This window comes from Dendropsophus ebraccatus, chromosome 15 (assembly GCF_027789765.1).
Source record: "Dendropsophus ebraccatus isolate aDenEbr1 chromosome 15, aDenEbr1.pat, whole genome shotgun sequence".
Lineage (NCBI taxonomy): Eukaryota > Metazoa > Chordata > Amphibia > Anura > Hylidae > Dendropsophus > Dendropsophus ebraccatus.
In genome coordinates this window covers 14,041,401-14,062,306 of record NC_091468.1, presented here as the reverse complement: position 1 = coordinate 14,062,306, position 20,906 = coordinate 14,041,401, and the positions used below count along the sequence as shown (strand labels likewise).

General features: G+C 44.0%; 1 protein-coding gene across 2 annotated transcripts in view; it reads right to left on the bottom strand.

The window, feature by feature from the left end:
* Positions 1–20,906, bottom strand: part of KCNH1 (potassium voltage-gated channel subfamily H member 1) — a 250,570-nt gene that overhangs the window by 103,994 nt on the left and 125,670 nt on the right. For both annotated transcript variants that reach the window (XM_069954618.1, XM_069954617.1), the window contains one exon: positions 120–319. In XM_069954618.1, coding sequence (XP_069810719.1) covers positions 120–319 — 200 coding nt within the window. The remainder of the gene's footprint in view (positions 1–119; positions 320–20,906) is intronic.

Genomic DNA, 20,906 nt, shown 5'->3' with positions numbered 1-20,906 from the left:
CGGCATTATAATGGGCCCCAAATATGTATGTTATTGGAGAGAAGTATGAATGAAGTAAAAAGAAGGACAATTTTAGTTGCATCATGGTGAAAAAAACATCTCTAAAACTTCATTCTTACCTTTTCAGTATCGATACCTCGAGACATGGACCAGGTGGACACAATATAATCCATAACTCGCTCACTCAGACCCTTGGGCACTTGGTAAAGTTTAAGAAAATCTCGCACACTGTTTAGCATCTCGTGGTATCGGTTTGTGTTGGCGTACATTTGCTGGAAGATTGTTGTCACATTACCGAAAATGGTTGCATATAGAAGCGCTGAAAGGAAGAGAAGAACAGATTTGTGTTATTTCAATGTTGTATTCAGCTTCGGTTTCAGTTTTGTATACAAACAAATCCCATATTTTCCAACGGGAATTAAAAAAAAAAAAAAAAAAACACAAAAAGTCAACAGGTTCAAAATGTTTAAACCACCACCAGCCTTACCCTGATGACTTATGTGGTGTTATCAATGGAAATGTATAAAATGAACAGAAATGTATGAGAAGAACGTTCCTTAGATTATAACCGCAAACTCCCGGCATAACCAATTTTTTCCTATAATGAAATTCTGCTTCAATTTCTATAAACTAATCAACTGAAGAAGTAAAAAAAAAAGACTAAATGAGTTATTCTGAACATTACATTCCACTTCTGTCAAATCATTTTACTGAAGTACAAGTGGAGAATAAGTGAGCGTAGAACAATACGCTCAATACCCTGCCGTGGGTAACATACAGACAAAAACAGAAAGTGCTCCATGTTAGCAGCATGCAACCTGCACAGGTGTACTGAAGTTCTGCCCTTTTTTGGGGGCTTTTTTGTGTTATATGCGGTGGGCTTGGCTGCCTCCTGTTGGTTTGCACTCCACCCATCTCCTATGGGTGTTTTAAAGGAGAAGTCCGGCAAGTTCTAAAATTTGGAAGCCGGCAAGGGGGATTCGATTACAAATACAAACTAACCTCTCCCCGTGCCCGTGGTGAGCGGCGGGACCAGCCTCTGGACCCCCGCCCAGTATTTTACCCCAAGCTGTGATGACGTCCTGGCTGCTCAGCCAATCAGTGACTGGAGCAGCTTCCCACCTTAGTCACTAACTGGCTGAGTGGCCAATCATGACATGTCAACATCAGAGATCCCGGCGGGGGTCCTGAGGTCAGTCCCACCACTCACTGCTGGCATAGGGAGAGGAGGGTTCGTACTTGTAATCAATTACCCCCTGCCCTTGCCAGCTGCAGGATTTTAAAAATTGCCAGGATTCTCCTTTAAACAGAGTTTAGTTGGATCCCGTATGCCCGGGTTTGTTGACTTATAGTATGAGAGAGGCCACTGCTAGTGTAGGACCACCTCTCTGAGGTTCACCTTAATGTGGTGAAATGGTACACTCTATTTGATCAAATGGTCTGTGAAGAACCTCATTTTTTTAAAAAACTCTTTAGAACAAGTTTTTATTGTGTGTATGACGGAGGTAGTATACATGGTGAGCCTGATACTTACAGGTTGCTGCAGCACTTTTTTGTTTTAGCTGCAATACTTGACAAAAATCAGTCTATAAGTGGGTCCCCACCTACAATGCGACATTTCGAATAATTCTATCTTCTTATGTGACATAGAGGCCATTTAGTCCTCTTAGCTACCAAGGCCCAGGGGCAACGGTTACTTCTGCACCCCCTAAAGCAACTGGCCTTATCCACAGCGATGATCATATTGTTTCTATATGAGGCATACAGAAGGGCTGGACCCTGAGTAAAGGGCAGTAGACATAGAGGTCTCTACTAAAAACTATACATATAAAAACACAATCCCAATTCTTTCGTAAGATCTGATTTTCGTAAAGTCTGTAGAACCTCTTATATAAAGGACCATATCAGATTTGTAGAGGAGACTTTGGATATTAGCCAGGATCTTACAGGGTTTGGGGCCATTATGGAACAATTAAAATGTTATTATAAAACTGGGACGACCTCCAGGCCGGGTGTGAAAGCTGGACGACTGCCTGGGACTCGGATTTAGCCTCAGTTGGAGAGTTAAGCCAGTGCATGGGAAATTATATCACAAGGGTCTTAATATATCAAATAGATGTGTTTTTTTATACAGACACGAGTGACCTATTAGAAATTGGAAGTAGCTTCATAAGTAGTAGGAGCTTCATAAGACCTGCTGAGAGGTTTCTGGTATTCTAGGGGAAAAGCAGAAAGAATAGGGGATGACCTAGGTCAGAGGACCAGTTAGTTATAAAGGTTGGATTCACATTGTCATTTTCTATCGTCTTTTCTATCATAGGTAGCAGATTGTTGTGTTTTGCTGGTCTAATAGGCATTGCTCCCCTTAGCCAGAATCCTACTCAACACTGATGAAGGGCATATACTCCGAAACAGCTGTCTGTGGATGGATGCCTGGCTTTGGTATTTCCCTTGTCATGTCACAATACTCTCAACTGAGTTAGACTTTGATGCAAAAGGGGCCACCCTGGTATTTCCCTATTTGTGTCCTAAAGCTGGCAACTGAGTCTTTCCCAATTCTTGTGTCGTTCAGTAGGGAGAGTGAAACAAGCAGGTACAGCATCTGAATTTAGTTAGGCAGTAATATTGACAGTGGTAGTTAGTCAGTGTAGGGAGGGAGAGTTAACCGGTAGGGCTTAGAAGGTTGTGAAATTGTCAGTGTAGGGAGGGTGAAAGAATCCAGCATTTTAGCACTATAAGGATTCATTTTTTAACCCTTTATATATAATTAATTAATCTTTCTGTCTGGCTCTGCTGTGTGCCAGTGATTACAGAGTGTAATTAATATACACAGTAGTATATAAGTCATTGCGTATATACGCACAGGCAACAAAAAGATACACTAATGCATGTGTGTAGACTGAAACATGCGCTTCTACCGTACGTTCGTTATTTGTTAGTGAATTTTCGACGGACGACAAACGCGTTTGTGATCCGAACCGAACATCGGAATATTCGCTTATCACTACTCTTGACTATTGTTTTTGGGGTTTTGCATATTCTAATTTTTTTAGGAGGCCACTATACACAGATTTTTTCCTGCAAACCCCTTTAAGAGATTAGTGGCCTCATATTGTATGGACTGTGGGGATCTAGAAATGACTGAATCTGAGGTTATGCTTCTGTTTTTCTATGTTACAGTAGAGAGGTGGTATACAGTACTTGTAATATAACAGTGAATTATTAAACTGTACAAATGCAAATTTAGATTTGCATGTGGTTGTGCTATAACCTGACCAGATAGGCTGAATACTACAACTTAGCCTATCAGTACTAGCTCAGATGCAGCAAATACCGTGGCAGCCAGCTCCGTATGGATTCATGTGCTATCTAGAGTCTGTGTTACTATACAACCTGCCACAATCCATTCTGTGATTCCGCAGTGAACATTGGGCTCCTGATAAATCACGCCATCTGGTCTCTGATGAATTTGGATCACACCATTCTACATAACCCAATTTTATCTTGATGGATATGTAATAATGTGTGTGCTGCTATCTATCTAATGTTGGGTTTATTCTGAGCACAATATATATCTGGCCTTGTCTATGATCCATCACCATCATCATGTACAAAGCAATAATAATAATAATATAATACTGCAGCTCACAATGCAGAGATTTAATGGACGCTTTCCGTCTTCTTTAATTAAACTCAGAGACAACCGATTGAAAGGAAACAAATGACGTTTATCATAGAGATTCAGAGCTACCTCTCTAGTGACGGGGAAAATCCTCTGGGAATACAGACTGGAGGCAATCAATCAATAGTGGAATAAAATACCCTAAGACTAGGCCAACATGCCGATGGACACCAGAGAGGGGCTGGGGCATCAGGACACAAGACATTAGGAATAGACTTCCCCTACAAATCAATAGACACCAACAAAACCGATGGATAAAGAGAATCTGTCACTAGGTTTATTCCGCCTTAAATGAGGGTAGCATAAATTACTTACATCATTCTGTTCAGCTGTTCTCCTAATATGCGGGAGAATAGGATTCTTGCCACACCCCTCCCCCCGCCTTCCAGCTGCTGACTGACAGTTGCTGCCTATACACGGCATGGATAGATAACTGCCAATCAGCAGCTGGTGGGCAGAGTTTTCTGATGCTCATGAATATCCAGGACTACTGGGCTCATGCACCTAATGGAGAGAACTACTTATTGTCCCTATTATTCAATAAGATATCTCAGGATCAGCTGCACAGAGCAATGTAAGTGATGCATCATTCTGTTCAGCTTCTTCTTCTAGTTTATGCTACCCTGAGATAGTATAGCAGAAAACTACTAACAGAGTCTCTTTAAAGCGACTCTGTACCCTCAATCTGACCCCCCAAACCATTTTTACTGTCAGATAGCTGCTTTTAATCCAAGATCTGTCCTGGGGTCCGTTCAACAGGTGATGCACTTATTGTCCTAAAAAACAACTTTTAAACTTGCAGCCCTGTGCCAAACAGCTATGGCCTAGAGTGACTATGCATTAGGCTGGCACAACCTCTCTGTCCCTCCTCCCCACCCTCCTCATCATTAGGAATGCTCCAGGCAGATTTTTTCCTATTCATCAGCTGTGAGAATACTGCACAAAGGCTGGATCGTTAAGACACCTGTGCAGAGGAATAGGAAAAATCCTGCCAGTGGCATTCCTAATGATGAAGAGGGGGGGGGAGTCCACGGCAGTTCGGCACAGGTCTGCAAGTTTAAAAGTTGTTTTTTAGGACAATAACTGCATCACCTGCCGAACGGACCCCAGGACAGATCTTGGATTAAAAGCAGCTATCCGAAGGTACAAGTGGTTTGGGTGGGTCAGATTGTGGGTACAGAGTCACTTTAATACCAGGGTGTCAAACTCAGCTGGGTATGAGGGATTCTTTTTTAAAATTTAAAACAATGCAATATTATTGCTAATCAATTAACTATTTGTCCCAGATAGTAATAATGCTCCATGTCCCCTCATATAGTAATAATGCACCCAGTGCCTCTATTTACTAATAACACCCCCTGTGCTCTTGTATAGTAGTAATGGCTTCTTTGCATTCCTAAAGAAATTTTGCCCCACTGCTCCCAAAGTAATAAGCATAAATGTAGCAAAAGCATAAGCATGTAGCAATATTGCCCCTGGTGCACCCCTTTAATAATAATGTCCCCCTGCTGTGCCCTCCATATAGTAATAATGTCCCCTGTGCCCCCATATAGTAATAATGTCTCCGGTGCCCCCATATAGTAATAATGTCCCCTATGCCCCCATATAGTGATAATGTCCCCTATGCCCCCATACAGTAATAATGTCCCCTGTGCCCCCATATAGTAATAATGTCTCCTGTGCCCCCATATAGTAATAATGTCTCCTGTGCCCCCATATAGTAATAATGTCCCCTATGCCCCCATATAGTAATAATGTCCCCTATGCCCCCATACAGTAATAATGTCCCCTGTGCCCCCATATAGTAATAATGTCTCCTGTGCCCCCATATAGTAATAATGTCTCCTGTGCCCCCATATAGTAATAATGTCCCCTATGCTCCCATATAGTAATAATGTCCCCTGTGCCCCCATATAGTAATAATGTCTCCGGTGCCCCCATATAGTAATAATGTCCCCTATGCCCCCATATAGTAATAATGTCTCCTGTGCCCCCATATAGTAATAATGTCCCCTATGCCCCCATACAGTAATAATGTCCCCTGTGCCCCCATATAGTAATAATGTCCCCTGTGCCCCCATATAGTAATAATGTCTCCTGTGCCCCCATATAGTAATAATGTCCCCTATGCCCCCATATAGTAATAATGTCTCCTGTGCCCCCATATAGTAATAATGTCCCCTATGCCCCCATACAGTAATAATGTCTCCTGTGCCCCCATATAGTAATAATGTCCCCTGTGCCCCCATATAGTAATAATGTCCCCTGTGCCCCCATATAGTAATAATGTCCTCAATGGAATGGGCTTATTGTACAAAACAGCAAGGACAAATGTGTGCAGTAATGGACTATACCAAAAAAGCATTGGACACCAAAGACACAAAAAGGCCTCTTTCCCACTTGCTCCATGCCCTACATTTATTGCCTGTTGGCTGAATGGTATGCGTATTCCGCTCAATACCTGGACCCACTGAGTTCAGCGGACCAAATGTAGTCCAACAGTGACTGTTTGGTCCACTTTCAGTGACTCTGTACCCAAAATCTGCCCCCCCCCTAGTACCTTTTGTTAGCTGCTTTTAATCCAAGATCTGTCTTGGGGTCTGTTTGGCTGGTGATGCAGTTATTGTCCTAAAAAATCATCCGGCCAGTACTGCAGTACCGGCTGGAATGATCTTTTCTGAGACCAGCCGTTCTGTGACTGGGAACGTCCGGTCTCTTACAAGGTCTGAACATGGCCTAATACACTATGAACTCAAAGGATCTGACGTGGATAGAATGTGGTAAACATTGGCGTGCCATTCTGCTGGTTTGGTGGCATATACCACGTACCACATCTGCATTAATAAATGTTTGGACACTAGAACTTCTATACTACAGGGATGAACGTCCAAAAACACAACTACTACAACCCATTGGCGGACCATCCTAACAACCAGTGGACTCCAGGGATAACCTGGCTGTAGAATGGTGAAGAACCAACAGACCACTAATCACCAGGGACAAAACTGATATGAGAAGGATGCACTGTAGTGAGGGTTCTGCTAGGGTGCAATGTCGGAGCCCGGATATAAAGACCTCACCCAGTACAATAATATTGAGGCTTCACAGGAGCCCCCGGCCTACCGCAGGAGCATTATGAAATCGGGGGCCGTAATAATTCCGATATAAAGTTACTCATTTATAAGCATACATTTGGCAGACAAGTAATGAAGTGTAACCCTGACTAACCCCCGACTGCCGTCTATGATTCACTTCAATCCAAAATGCAATAAATCAGTCACAGGAATAAATTTCAACAAACCGCAGTAATGACGAATATATTATCCTTGAACTGTAAGAAATGTTGGGCGTGCGGCTGTCTCATCGCAGGACGCCCAATCTCCGGACCACACTATGCATCCTATAACATGGATTTATGGCCGCTTATGCCAATATTATATTGTATAATTGCTTCAATATCTCATGTTTCCTTAGATCAGGGATGGGGAACCTGCCATCCTTAAAGTGACTGTACCACCAGGCCCATGCTGAAGCACTGGAGGCGGCCGACCCACCCTTAGTGGGAAGAAACCCCAGCCCCTCTATGACGTGACTCTATTAGAATCAATGGGACCCTATCATAGAGGGGCTGGGGTTTCCTACCACTAAGGGTGGGTCGGCCCGCCTCTAGTGCTTCAGCCTGGGCCTGGTGGTACAGTCACTTTAAGCTGTTGCAAAACTATAGTTCCTGGATTGCTTTCGGCTGTCCAGGCATGATGGGAATTGTAGTTTTGCAACAGCTGGAGGCCCGAAAATTCCCCATCCCTTCCTTAGATCCTATGTGTATGCCTCCCTCTAAAAGGGTTAGTAATATAAATTTTTCTCTGACATCATTTGTGGACAGCTTTGCTAAAATCATAGTAAAAAAAAAAAAAAAAGAAGCATGTGGTGTCACCCTCCTAAACCTACATAATAACACGTTATTGATTCCTACTTAAAGGAATACTTCAGAAGAAAAAAAAATTAATGAAGTACACTGTAGGTTCAGAAAGTGATATAGGTCTGAAAAGGACTTCTATTTTAAAATCTCCAGTCTTCCAGTACTTACCAGCTGCTGTATGTCCTGAAGGAAGTGGTGTATTCTTTCCAGTCTGACACAGTGCTATTTCCAGTGTATTTCCAGACCAGGCGTGTCAAACTCAGGCCCTCTAGCTGTTTTAAAACTACAATTCCCATCATGCCTGGACAGACAAAGCTTGGCTGTCCAGACATGATGGGATTTGTAGTTTTGCAACAGCTGAAAGGCCTGAGTTTGACATCTCTGTTCCAGTCTGACACAGTGCTCTCTGCTGTCACCTCTGTCCATGTCAGGAACTGTCCAGAGCAGGAGTAAATCCCCCATAGAAAACCTCTCCTGCTTTGGAAAGTTCCTGTCACAAACAGTGGTGGTAGCAGAGAGCACTGTGTGAGACTGGAAAGAATACACCACATACAGCAGCTGATAAGTACTGGAAGATGTATAATTCTGGCCACATCATTTAGAGGTGTGCGCTATTATTGAGTTTGGTGTATATACAGTAGTAAGCAGTCAGCTTTCTCTAGAGGCGGCTTTATATCTATGAAGGATTTCGAGCTCATTGACCTACTTTATCCATATTGGAAGGTGTAATCCCATGGCCGTTGCTTTACCTATATTCTGTGTTTTATTACCATTGCACAACTCCATAGACTCCCAGAAATAGTAACCATAATAATGCACTGAGCCCTGAGGCTACGGAGATGGATGGCAGCTTCTCACTCTATAACTCCCATCTATCATTACAAAGGTAAATGAAGCCGTGATTACTAAATCAGGAATCTGACTTCAAAGAACTGTCTGCTGCAAGAGAAGATAGGGAACCGACCGAAGACGGCACAGGAGTAGTCACTCTCCACCGCTCTGGGGTGTAATTCTCACTGTCCAGTAATGAAATCATCATTATCAATGAGAAAGGGCCAGTAATGGCTTCCAGTAATTTCTTTTCCCAATGAACCATGAGAGATCTTAAGAAACGTGAGGCCTGTATGTAACGGTGAAAGGGTTTATACTGAATTTATAACACTTCTTATAGGTGTTGTCAAATTAAAGGGGTATTCCACTCAAAAATAACTTTGACATGTTGCTGCCCATGGTGAGACTAACAATTCCTTCCATACTTGTTATTATCTATTCAGTCTCCTTCCTCCAGTTCTGAACTGCTGCTTTCTGCTGAAAACACAAAAATCTGTGTGTAAGCTTTTCTCTCTGTCTCCCCCCTCCTTTTTGATGTAAACAAGTCCCTGGCAGGCTTTATCTATGGATAATATGGATTTGTAGCTTCTTTGTTATGCTGAGAGGGTTAATCACAGTAAGTTCATCAGCAACTTGACCATAGAATAACCCTCCCAGCATTACAAAGAAGATACAATGTTGCAGAGCCAGTCAGTAACTTGTTTACATCAGCTGTCTCAGAAGGGACAGATGGAGAGAAAAGCTCACACACAATTTTTGTGTCTTCAGCAGAAAGCAGCAGCTCAGAACTGGGGGGAGGATACTGAGTAGATAATGAATTGTTCGTTTGACCATGTGCGGCAATATATCAAAAGTTATGTGTGTAGCAGCATACGTGGGGGTGGGGGGTTAAATTTAATACATGTTCAATGGAGGCTAGAAATGGATGGCCTCCATAATTGTGTGGAATACAGAGCAGTCTACTGCATTACTGTAAGTGTAACAAGGACAGACATACTACTAAGCCTAATAGGTAGATGCCTCTGGCAGACCTGGGGGTCTTTATCAGGCCTTATGAATGTTATGGAAATAACGCAAGAAGCACTGATGGTCTTAAGAGGAAGCCCCCTCACTTTGCCAAACTCCTTGGACACCATGTTAGCTATTGACCATGGCATCTAAGATAACTGGGATAGGAGGAAAACTGCACCCGCTCCAGACGTCACAGAAACATCACATTTAGAATGTAATGGTAGATTTTAATAAATTAGACCCCTGGCACTGGGGTGTGGCAGTGGGGCTCTTCGGCTTGGGACCTTCTCTATAAGCTAAAGTGGGAAACTGCTGAAGTCTGGACTAATAGCAGCCATGTAATACTTTAGTTGACCAGTAGTGGCCACTGTAGAGTAAATGAGCAGCCAATCACATCATTCCACTGGAAAATTAGCTGTGTTCCAGTGGTCATGGAGCCAACCCGAATTTTCAAATAAGAATAAGGCAATACGTGCAGGGAACCCACAACCTGGGAAACCCACAGCTATATGGGAGAGTAACTTTTAAAAGCTGTCCTAGGGAGGGGGGGGGGTGTAGATTCTTGATAACAGGAGAACAAATTTTTGTCTGGTAAGATATATTACAATATTTCTTTCATTCAGTTGCCCTATTGATCAGCATTATTAGCTGTGTATTGGCTTGCACAGAAGAATTTTCTCCATTAAAATGATTGTTTATGGTCCAAGGTTACACGTGTGTCAGGACCACCTTAATTATCTCTAACATAACAGACACATTTGCGCCGAGACGCCATTCGGAGTCAGGGACTTCCCTCATATGTATAGACTCCTATTGGCAAAGACTGCTGAGACAACCAGGAGAAGGTGCACAGGGTCTTGTTAAAGGGGTTATCCAGCGCTACAAAAACATGGCCACTTGTCTCCGGGTCAGGTGTGGTTTGCAATTAAGCTCCATTCACTTTAATGGAACTAAGTGGCAAACCCCACCCAAACTGGAGACAAGAGCGGTGCTGTGTCTGGAAGAAAGTGGCCATGTTTTTGTAGCGCTGGATAACCCCTTTAAGGTCGCCTTGCTACCATGATACTATAGCTGTCCCTACCCTACAACCCCCACCTTCCCCCTTAGTGTCACATTATCACCATCAGTGTTCAGTATATAGATGAGTCAGTGTGTCCAGCATTTAGATGGTTAATATCCTTTTGTCTTGTATCGCTGTCAGTCTTTAGCCTGGATCTACTGTGGAATGATCTTCTGCTACATAAACTTTCCTTCAAAAAAAAAAAATCTAAATTTCACGTTCCCAAATATATTATTTTCCATCTGTATCCATGTAGCTGCCAGAGGGCCGGTAAGTCCTCCGCACCGCAGCAATATGCTAAGAACCTGCGGCAGCATCATAGGCTCAGTCCTGATTGCCTGGATAATCAGCTCGTATCTAGGTAAATCCATTCTCTATAAACACAAATACGTTGGGGGGTCCCATAAAAAACATAGCATACATTTAACGTGTGAAGCGAAATCATCAGATTTGTATCGGGCTATTGTCTCGGCGCGGACTACGCAGCCTGAATCCAGGTAATCTCTGTCTCTGTGTGGGAAGCGGCAGCTGTGAGGAGGACGGCGGCTGGAGAATAGTCAGCAGCTGCCTCTGTAGCTGGAGGCAGGAGACGATAAGACGGGCTTATCCAGGGATTTACCATGCACCGGGTGGAACGAGGTGACATGACGCCTACGATGGGAAGTTTGGTTATTATGCCGCACAATGGAGAACAAGGAAAACTTTTGCCAGCTACCCTGACATTTAAAGGGAATGTGTCACCTATGTTTTCTCTTACCTATTAGAGATACTAAAAATTGTTTTTTATTCTACTTAGTTTCTATTTTCTGACTATAGATTTTTTCCTTCTCTTTTTGTACATTATTATAGGGGCTGCCATATTGCCTGAGCTGTATTTAACAGCATTTAGTGACATGCTTAACAGTAAGACTCATGGACATAGACGAAAATAGACAGAGTCTGTCCCCTTGAGAATAATGTGAAATATTACTGAGCGCGCTCTGTGACCTGTGAGGAGGTCATTCCATAGGGAGCTGCTATTGTCTCCTTTATCTACTGGTCACATGTTGCTGCAATTCTGTACAGATCACTTTACAGCAGCCTCCTCTTATCACCACAGACAGAACAGGAAGTCTCTGCTTACTTTTAGCCCCAGTGGTGAGAATGAAAACTGCAAGATCTCAGGGTTATTTTATAATATAGATAGAAAAATGGAAAATTAGAAAAAATGTCACCAAAAATTCTTAAAAATCTGTTTAACATAAAAACATTATTTACACAGTAAGTCATTTTCCCTTTAAAGAGGAACCCTGTACATTTTTATTCTTAGATCTCTGCACTGTGTCGTCTGTTATTCCTCCTGGAAATGTCTTTCTCTTTTCTGTCTAGTGATTGGAACAGCTGGTTGCTATGCTATGGTGTGATTGGCTACTGCAGTCACAGGACATATCATCCATTAATAAGGAATGTCCAAAAAGGCACTTTAAATAGACATTTTGTGCATAAATCAATAGTACAATTGAATCTAATAAACTATAAGGAAAAAAGTGCTGCTTTCTATACCTATTAGACTTCATATTCACTCTCACTCTGAGAAACAGCTCAGGATTATCCGCTCACTGAGGGATCATCATACAGAGGTCTTACAGCATCATACAGAGGTCTACAAAGGAGAGAGGAAGGGAAGGGGGAGTAACTGGTAGAGCTTGTAGTAAGTGGTATATATCACCCAGAGCTGAATATGCAGCTTATACTGCTCAGTACTGCTTTATAATGTCCTCTATGCTGCTGCTTCTGAGAGTGTGCTATATAGATATAAGGATCAGGATCTAGTCTTCTGTATATGTGTTGTGTATGGAAGACATCATAGGAACTAGTCTGCAATAAAAAGATAAGTGAAACCTGCAGCTGGAAAAACTGGTGACAAATGCCAAGTGATATAGTGTCCGGAAAGGTGGAATCTGATTGGTTGCTAGGGGCGATTGAGCCAGTTTCACTTTACACCATGTTTGATAAATCTCCCTTTTCATAATTCTATTACACATACCCTGTATATATATATATATATATATATATATATATATATATATATATATATATATATGTTTTATGATAGCTTTACAGCAATTGTACCATTACCACCGTAAAGGAATATACCAGAACAAACAAATGAGAACAAAGCAGTAAAATGCAGATGGAACAAAGTATGACTCCTGGACTCTAAAGTAAAACCAATAGAAAACACCCGGCCATCATACTGCTGTTTTATTATAATACATAGGACCCCCAGTGTATCTGCTACCCCTGCACCACCTATAGCTTCCCCCCTATGGACATGCCAATAGGTCCAATAAAAAATTTAAGTAAGAAATGCTGGAAAAACACTAAAGAGAAAAAAACATTTCATGATACAGGGAATCATCATTGTTGTCGTATTAAAAATGAATTATATCTCAGTGAATAATGAATAAAGATCATGTAGAACACAGCTGAGATGGAAGGCTAGGGGAACATTATGATTCTGGCTGCCATAGCTGGCAGCATATACTAAGCAGAAATATACAGGCATGAAGAATAAAGGGTTAATAGTGCAAACGTATATATACACCAGGGGGGCTAAAGAGGACCTCTCCGTTCCTAGTAAACATGTGCGTTCACCATACAATAACAATTCTGGATCATCTTTTCTTAGAGCCCTGTGCTGTGATGTTCCTCTGTTATTCCGCCTTAAAAATGAATGAATAAAATGACAACTAGGTTTTACCATTGTCAATGGGGCGTGTCACTACACAGTCCAGCAATGTGAGCACTGATGTATAAGGGACTCTCCCTTAAAAATGTAGGTGCAGAGTCCCAGTACGGTGTTAGATGAAGAATCATCTGACTTAAAGGGGTAGTTCAGCAAAAAAAAAAAATAATAATCTTTCAAATCACTTGGTGCCAAAAAGTGTATTTTTAAATTAAAAGTGATTAGCATCATGGATAATATATCAAACACATACTTACCTTCCTCACGCCCAATGCACAGCACTTATCATTGCCTGCTCAACCAATTGGCCACAGCAGCTATGTGCCTTCACTGATTGGGCTGCATCCACCCTCTCCACACTAGAGGTGGCTGAATTTAAGACGGCAAAAGCCATTAAAAAAAAAAGTTTTTAAAAAAAGTCGGGTTTCTGGCATTTTTTTGTCGCACACTGTTCGTAAATAAGGCAGAAAATTAAACCATCAGGAAAAATGAACACAAAACTGACAACTTTCTGACGGAACAACATTAATACATCAGCCCCGATGTGCAAAAGTCAGGACTGAAATCCATACAATTTGGTGCAAATTTGCCGATGTAGATGAACGCATGAAAATGTTCTGTACAAATCTGTACAATTTCCATCTGTCTGGACATCCCCAGCAGTCAGTGCAGCCGGCTGCTCCACCACCAGGCAGGGCTGTATTAACAGCTGCTGCTGCCCTAGGCACTAAACCTGAAGACGCCCCATCTTCACGCAACTATTGGCGATACATGACCTGACCAATACCACCATACCCCCCACCCCCCTGGAAAAGACACCAGATTTACTGGCAAGTCTGAACGGGAGGAGGGAAACTAAAAAAAATAAAAACAAAAAAAAATAATTTTTTCTGTCCCTCTGCTCTCTGGTGCTGCCCCCCTGCAAGGTGCTGCCCTTGGCACCGTACCACGGGTGCCTAGTGGTAAATACGGCCCTGCCACCAGGCCTATGGTACATAAATCTGGACATCCCCAGAAGTCTGTGCAGCCAGCTGCTCCACCTCCAGGCCTATGGTACATCTGTCTGGACATCCCCAGCAGTCAGTGCAGCCGGCTGCTCCACCACCAGGCCTATGGTACATCTATCTGGACATCGCGGTCAGTCAGTGCAGCCGGCTGCTCCACCACCAGGCCTATGGTATATCTATCTGGACATCCCCAGCAGTCAGTGCAGCCGGCTGCTCCACCACCAGGCCTATGGTATATCTATCTGGACATCGCGGTCAGTCAGTGCAGCCGGCTGCTCCGCCACCAGGCCTATGGTACATCTATCTGGACATCGCCAGCAGTCAGTGCAGCCGGCTGCTCCACCACCAGGCCTATGGTACATCTGTCTGGACATCCCCAGCAGTCAGTGCAGCCGGCTGCTCCGCCACCAGGCCTATGGTACATCTATCTGGACATCCCCAGCAGTCAGTGCAGCCGGCTGCTCCACCACCAGGCCTATGGTATATCTATCTGGACATCCCCAGTAGTCAGTGCAGTCGGCTGCTCCACCACCAGGCCTATGGTACATCTGTCTGGACATCCCCAGCAGTCGGTGCAGCCGGCTGCTCCGCCACCAGGCCTATGGTACATCTATCTGGACATCGCGGTCAGTCAGTGCAGCCGGCTGCTCCACCACCAGGCCTATGGCACATCTATCTGGACATCCCCAGCAGTCTGTGCAGCCGGCTGCTCCGCCACCAGGCCTATGGTACATCTATCTGGACATCGCGGTCAGTCAGTGCAGCCGGCTGCTCCACCACCAGGCCTATGGCACATCGATCTGGACATCCCCAGCAGTCTGTGCAGCCGGCTGCTCCACCACCAGGCCTATGGTATATCTATCTGGACATCCCCAGCAGTCTGTGCAGCCGGCTGCTCCGCCACCAGGCCTATGGTACATGATTCTGCTTGTCCTTCACAAGACGCAGAACTCCCTGTTCAGTTCTTCCCGTACTTCAGCTGCTCTTTTGACAAGATAACCCTGATTAACCGGAAGACAGATGAAGGAGAGGAGATGTGAGAAACCTTTCATAGGGACTGAAGTGTTAATCTGATTACTTGGTTAACTCGGGGGAGTTTATACAGATGAATGCCAATGTGTAATGTGATAAAACAATGAGCATATGGGCAACCAGCCCTGACCATCTGCTGATGCAACTGAACCAAGAACTGACTGTGACATGCAATAGAAGTGAATATTACATGGAAATGATGGCACTGCAATACTGCAAAAAGGAGCCTGCTTTTTGTCTTTTATAAAAACAGCGCCTTATGGTTATGCCTGGTATTGCAGCTTTAAAGGGGAAATATCAGCAGCATAGGAGACGCCGAGGATGAAGGTATGTCTCATCTTCATCCTCGGCCCCATCCCTGTGCACTTAATTGTCTACTTCTTGGTCAGGTGAAACCGTTACAAGAATTGCCCGTACCCCTAGTGATGGCCGGTCACCTGCTAAGTTGTTTCTGGTGAGGCCACTTCTGTGGTGCTTGGTCGGTGGTATAGTACAGCTCAGCCGGTGATGGTACTGTTGTGACGCCTGTGCTAACTCAGCACACAGGTGTGGTGTATACCAGCTTTTTTTAATGGTTGGCTATACGCCTCCCCAATGGTCGGTGACCAGCCGGGGTGTGATGGGTCCCTTGGGCTCTTATCATCGTGATCCAGCGTGGGGAGATGATCCACCCGGACTGTTAGTACCGCCTCACACAGAAAAGGGAAAATTACCCAAGGATAGCATAGCTTGTGTATATGGGTGCTGTTGCAATTATCACTGAGCCCCAGTAGAATAAATAATGTGATCTTTACTGACAAGCCTCTTGTAATACAGGATAACAGGATGATGAGTAACTCTTGAGATACAGACTTACGTTCACTAAATCTGTGCCGAGAGAAACTGAAGTGGTGAGGTAGAATAGCAGTGCTGGTTTAGTTGAGTAGGGTAGAGAGTTCAGAAGAGTGGAGAGGAGTTTGTCGGGAGAGCCCCAACCCAGTTTAGTAATGTGCTTGAAGATACTTGAAGAGACTTGAAGATACTTGAGAAGAGAAGAAAACTTGTGCCCGTGTTTTGACCTTTGTCACTATAAACCACCTTCTGCCCTGCAGTGTCAAGTTACCCGTCCTACGAGGGTGACACAGGCCCCAGTCTTGGTTACCCGCACTGCGAGATAGAGTACGTAGGCCTTGGCTATGGCTGCTTTGCTCTATCCGGGTCAGTTCCTCTGTCTAGGATGCCGCCCTGCACTGTATAGAGAGGTTCACAGCATGTGTTCTCTGACTTGTCCTTCTTAAGTGTTTAGCACTGCATCTTAAATGTAAGTGTAGCTTTAGGAAAGAGAGTCTCTGTGTTCTCCATACGTATCCACTACCACAGCTGGTCTGTCCCAGACAGGGAACCTGGCAGAGCCAGGCTCCTGGCTAAGTTCAGCAGAGATGCCTAATCTATGTTTGTCCTACTCCTCAGAAAATCAGAGAACTGACTAAAATGGTCCTACATGTCTTCTCCCCATGTGACTACTTCCTACAGGGTGTGTGTAACAACCTCCTTGAGTAGTGGAGAAGAGAGTGTATAGAAGAGAAGAAAATAGAAATAGGTAGGGAGAAAAGAGTCTCTCTCATTGGTGCACAGATTCACAAAATACAACAGAAACCTTTGAATGACTACAGCTGTGCAATATACAAAATAATGCATAGTGACATCTTGTGGTAAAAATAATGAATGCAACTTCATTACCACTTTACTCTACAGTACAGGGCTTTTACGACAGGAGCCCAAACTATAGACACCCGTGGTGGGACACCACAAGACGAGCAGCCGAGGAACAAAGGCAGCAGGTGCTGCAGATTCACTGACAGTCTGCTGTGTACTGAAATGTTTTGCAACAGCTCTGGGAGGGGGACTAGCAAGAGTGCTCTGGGAGGGGAATAGGCAGGGTGGGAGGGCTGTGACGGAGAGCTGAGAGAAAGGAATGCAAACTGGTCAACCAGGATGTAGTGAGAGGACAGGGCAGAGGATACCCCCAAAACTACTGCATTTCTGGTGGAACTGGGGCAGACAGACAAGCAATGCTGTAGGCAATTTTTTTATCTGATGTTGGAGTACCCCTTTAATAAATATAGTTCCTTCATCTTAACTGTAATAAGTCTGTAGTCTCAGTTATCCTTCTTATGTATTATGTTACTTCTATCATGCAACCAACCTGCGGAAACTACAAGATGAACATATCTTTAAAGTTTTCCATGTGGTCCCAATGATTTTTACATAACCGGTACCACCTAGAATATTATGATGAAGAACAAGTACATACCATGGGGGAGATATAACAGATGCATCAGGTGTCGGAGGGTCTCTAAAGGCCCCCCTGCCCCATAAGAAGTCATCACTATCACCAATGGTTCATGTATACGATGCTTTCCTTAGTTCTACTTCCGGTGAAAACGCTGCTTGGTTAGTCAGTGCCATAGCCAGTTATACCAGCGTATACCCCCGGATTTAGTTAGTGGTTCATTTAGCCCTGAAGGTTAAAGGTTAGAGATTTCTTTCTCTGGATAGTGAAACGTATCATCCCTCTAGACTGCATCTCATCCATCGATCCACCAGCCGACCAGAGGAGATCAGTGGCGATGGCTCCAGTCGATAAGCCATGGATTTGTATTACTCCGCTCCCATCACGTTGTCCTTACTTGACACAGTTCTGCTGCAGCAACAAAACCACCTTCCCAAAAAGCTCATTGTGTCTATTTCAATACCTCAGTTGGTAGCCGAACGCAATGATTTCCTGGATTTAAGTATATTAATCTGCTTTGTCCGCTATCTCCTTTATCTCATGGAGGGGCGGACATACTATCTGTGTAACCTGTGCACCAGAAAGCAAAGAGGGACAATGACGCCCTGCTATCCTTTACATTATATGGAGGGGGCTAGGTTAACTTCTCATCTATGACTCACAATCTCTAGTGAGTAGGCTGAACAGCGAAGTATCTTAAAAGGGGAATCTTTTACTAGGTTTATTTCGCCTTAAATGAGGGCAGCATAAAATAGTGATAGAAATTCTGAACAGATCGGCGTATTACTTACATCATTGTGTTCAGCCGTTCTTCTAATATGCAGGGGAATAGGATTCTTGCCACACCCCTCTCTCCGCCCTCAAGCTGCTGACTGACAGTTGATTGACTATACACAGCATGGATAGATAACTGCCAATCAGCATCTGGTGGGTGGAGCTTTCTGCTTCTCATGAATATCCAGGACTACTGAGCACATGCACATAATGGAGAGGACTATGTATTGTCCATGTTATTCAAGAGAATATCTCAGAATCAGCCGCACAGAACAATGTTCTATCCACGAGTACCGGGCCGGTGCTGAAGCACTGGAGGCGGGCAGGCCCACCCCCAGTGGGAGGTAATTCCCTCCCCTCTATGATGCGACTCCATTGATTCTAAAGGAGCCGCATCATAGAGGGGAGGGAATTCCCTCTCACTGGGGGTGGTCCAGAACGCCTCCAGTGCTTTAGCCCCGGCCGCGGTTAAAAAAACAGATTGCGGCACTGGCTTCCCTGTGACGGTGCCGTTCTATCCTGATGGTACATCCTCTTTAAAAGGAATCCGCCATGTCTGTATCATGTTTAGACCTGCAGACACCAGCAGATAGCTGATAAGATAAAACAAATAATACCTGTCTCTATGACTCTATGGTCCAATCAGATTCTACCTTTCATTTTCTAAAGAGTCTGTGTGGAATGAAAGGTGGAATCTGATTGGCTGCTAGGGGCAACTGAACCAGTTTCACTCCACAGCATGTTTGATAAATCTTCCCCTATGACTCTTATGTCGAAAGTCATAAAGGCAGGCTGAGCTACAGTATGCATGCCTCCTCCCTCCCCCACCCCTCACTGCTTTGCCTCCAGCATTGAGTGCTGTACATCAATCAGTCATGGCAGGGAGGGAGTAGTTGTGCATGTTACAGCTTAGCCCGACTTCCCTGACACTTGAAAAGGGAAGTTAATAACTTAATAAAGAAGTATAGTAACTTAGTAAAGAAGGGATTGGTCCTGTGACATTGGGGTTGCAGGGCCATTCTATGGCCTCCATTCCCTGCTTGTGCACGCTATGCTGAGTTGGCGTTTGCTGACCGACACAGTGTGGAGATAGTGTAGGGACCCGTGTGAACCAGGAGACCGACACGTGGTACATGGGGCAATATGGTTTAATCAAATTATATACCAACATCCTGGCGTTGGTTTTTAAATTTTGCCGAGAAACATAAGTGTCAGGCATAGGTGTGATGTGCAGCCGCTATTTTAATAAAGAAGTATACTTACCAGTCCTGGTGCCATTGCAACGCAGCTCCTGATTCCCAGCGGTGATTTATAGCTGGGATCTATTGCCCGCTCTGTGGTCTGTGACTGGAGCGGTGTCACTGAATGGCTAAAGCGGCAATTGTTCAGCCCATGACATTGCAGCTAGAAGAGCTGCAGGACACCGCCATCTGTCAGCTGGACCCAGGGGCATGAGGATAGGTTTTGTTTATTATGTTCCTGCATCTCCCCCCCTCCCCCCATTTTTTTGAGAACTTCAGTCCCAGCTCACATTAATGTTAATTCCTCATCAGAACCTAGAATAATACAGCCGTCTCTGGACGCCCTGTCACTTTGTTGCAGAGCAGAACCCACATAGAACATTGTAACAAATGGCTTTCATTTGCCGCTCATAACTATGAGCTCATTTCAGTTCTAATAACACAATAATAGCACAAACTATAATAAACCCAGCACGGCAAAGTGTCAGGCAGGAGAAGAATAGTCAGCCAGGGTCGGGGATAGACATGATGATGAATGGGGAGCAAGTACTTATTCCCTATATAGAGGCACATGGGGCCTAGTCAGTATATGGGAACCTTCTGCATATACTCATCCCAAAGATATAGATGTAGATATATATATATGTCCAGTAATGTCTTACTCTGAAGTGGTAGTAAAATTCTGGAGGAACCAACGCACCGTGCTCATAGGCCCAACACCATGACCAATCTGAGCCTATGGCGTGTTGGAAAGGATATCATGTACGATACTGTTTGGCTCTGGATTGTCAGATACATGTCAATGAGCCTTTATAAAGTATCTAATGGAACATGCTACAGAAGGGGTAGGGAACCTTGGCTATCTAAGTGTTGCAAAACTACAACTACAACTCCCATCATGCCATCATAAAGGGGGTTGTAGTTTTGCAACAGCTGAAGAGCCAAGGTTCCCTACACCTGGGCTACAGAATTATTTCTTATGAATTCATGAGCAAAAAATGTGGGTGCCTCCAAATAAAATAGGAGGTCCATTATTGTCCATATGGGAGCTATATGATAGAATTACATGACACAGATCTGTAGCACGGCCCTAGTTTATTACTCCGACTAACAGCAGAATCAGTATATACGTTCCAAAAAGTCATAAACACTGCTTGTTATGTATAGGATATGGGATCCCTTAGCAGCCGAGGCCATTATTCCCATCAAACTAGCCGCTGTACAGCCTGAGCCCTAAGGAGAAGACCCCGAACAGACGAGGAAATACGGAGCATTTATGTTAGTGGGTTGTATATACTGCATGTGCTGTTACTATTTATCATTCACCTCAATATACAGTATCCTCTCTA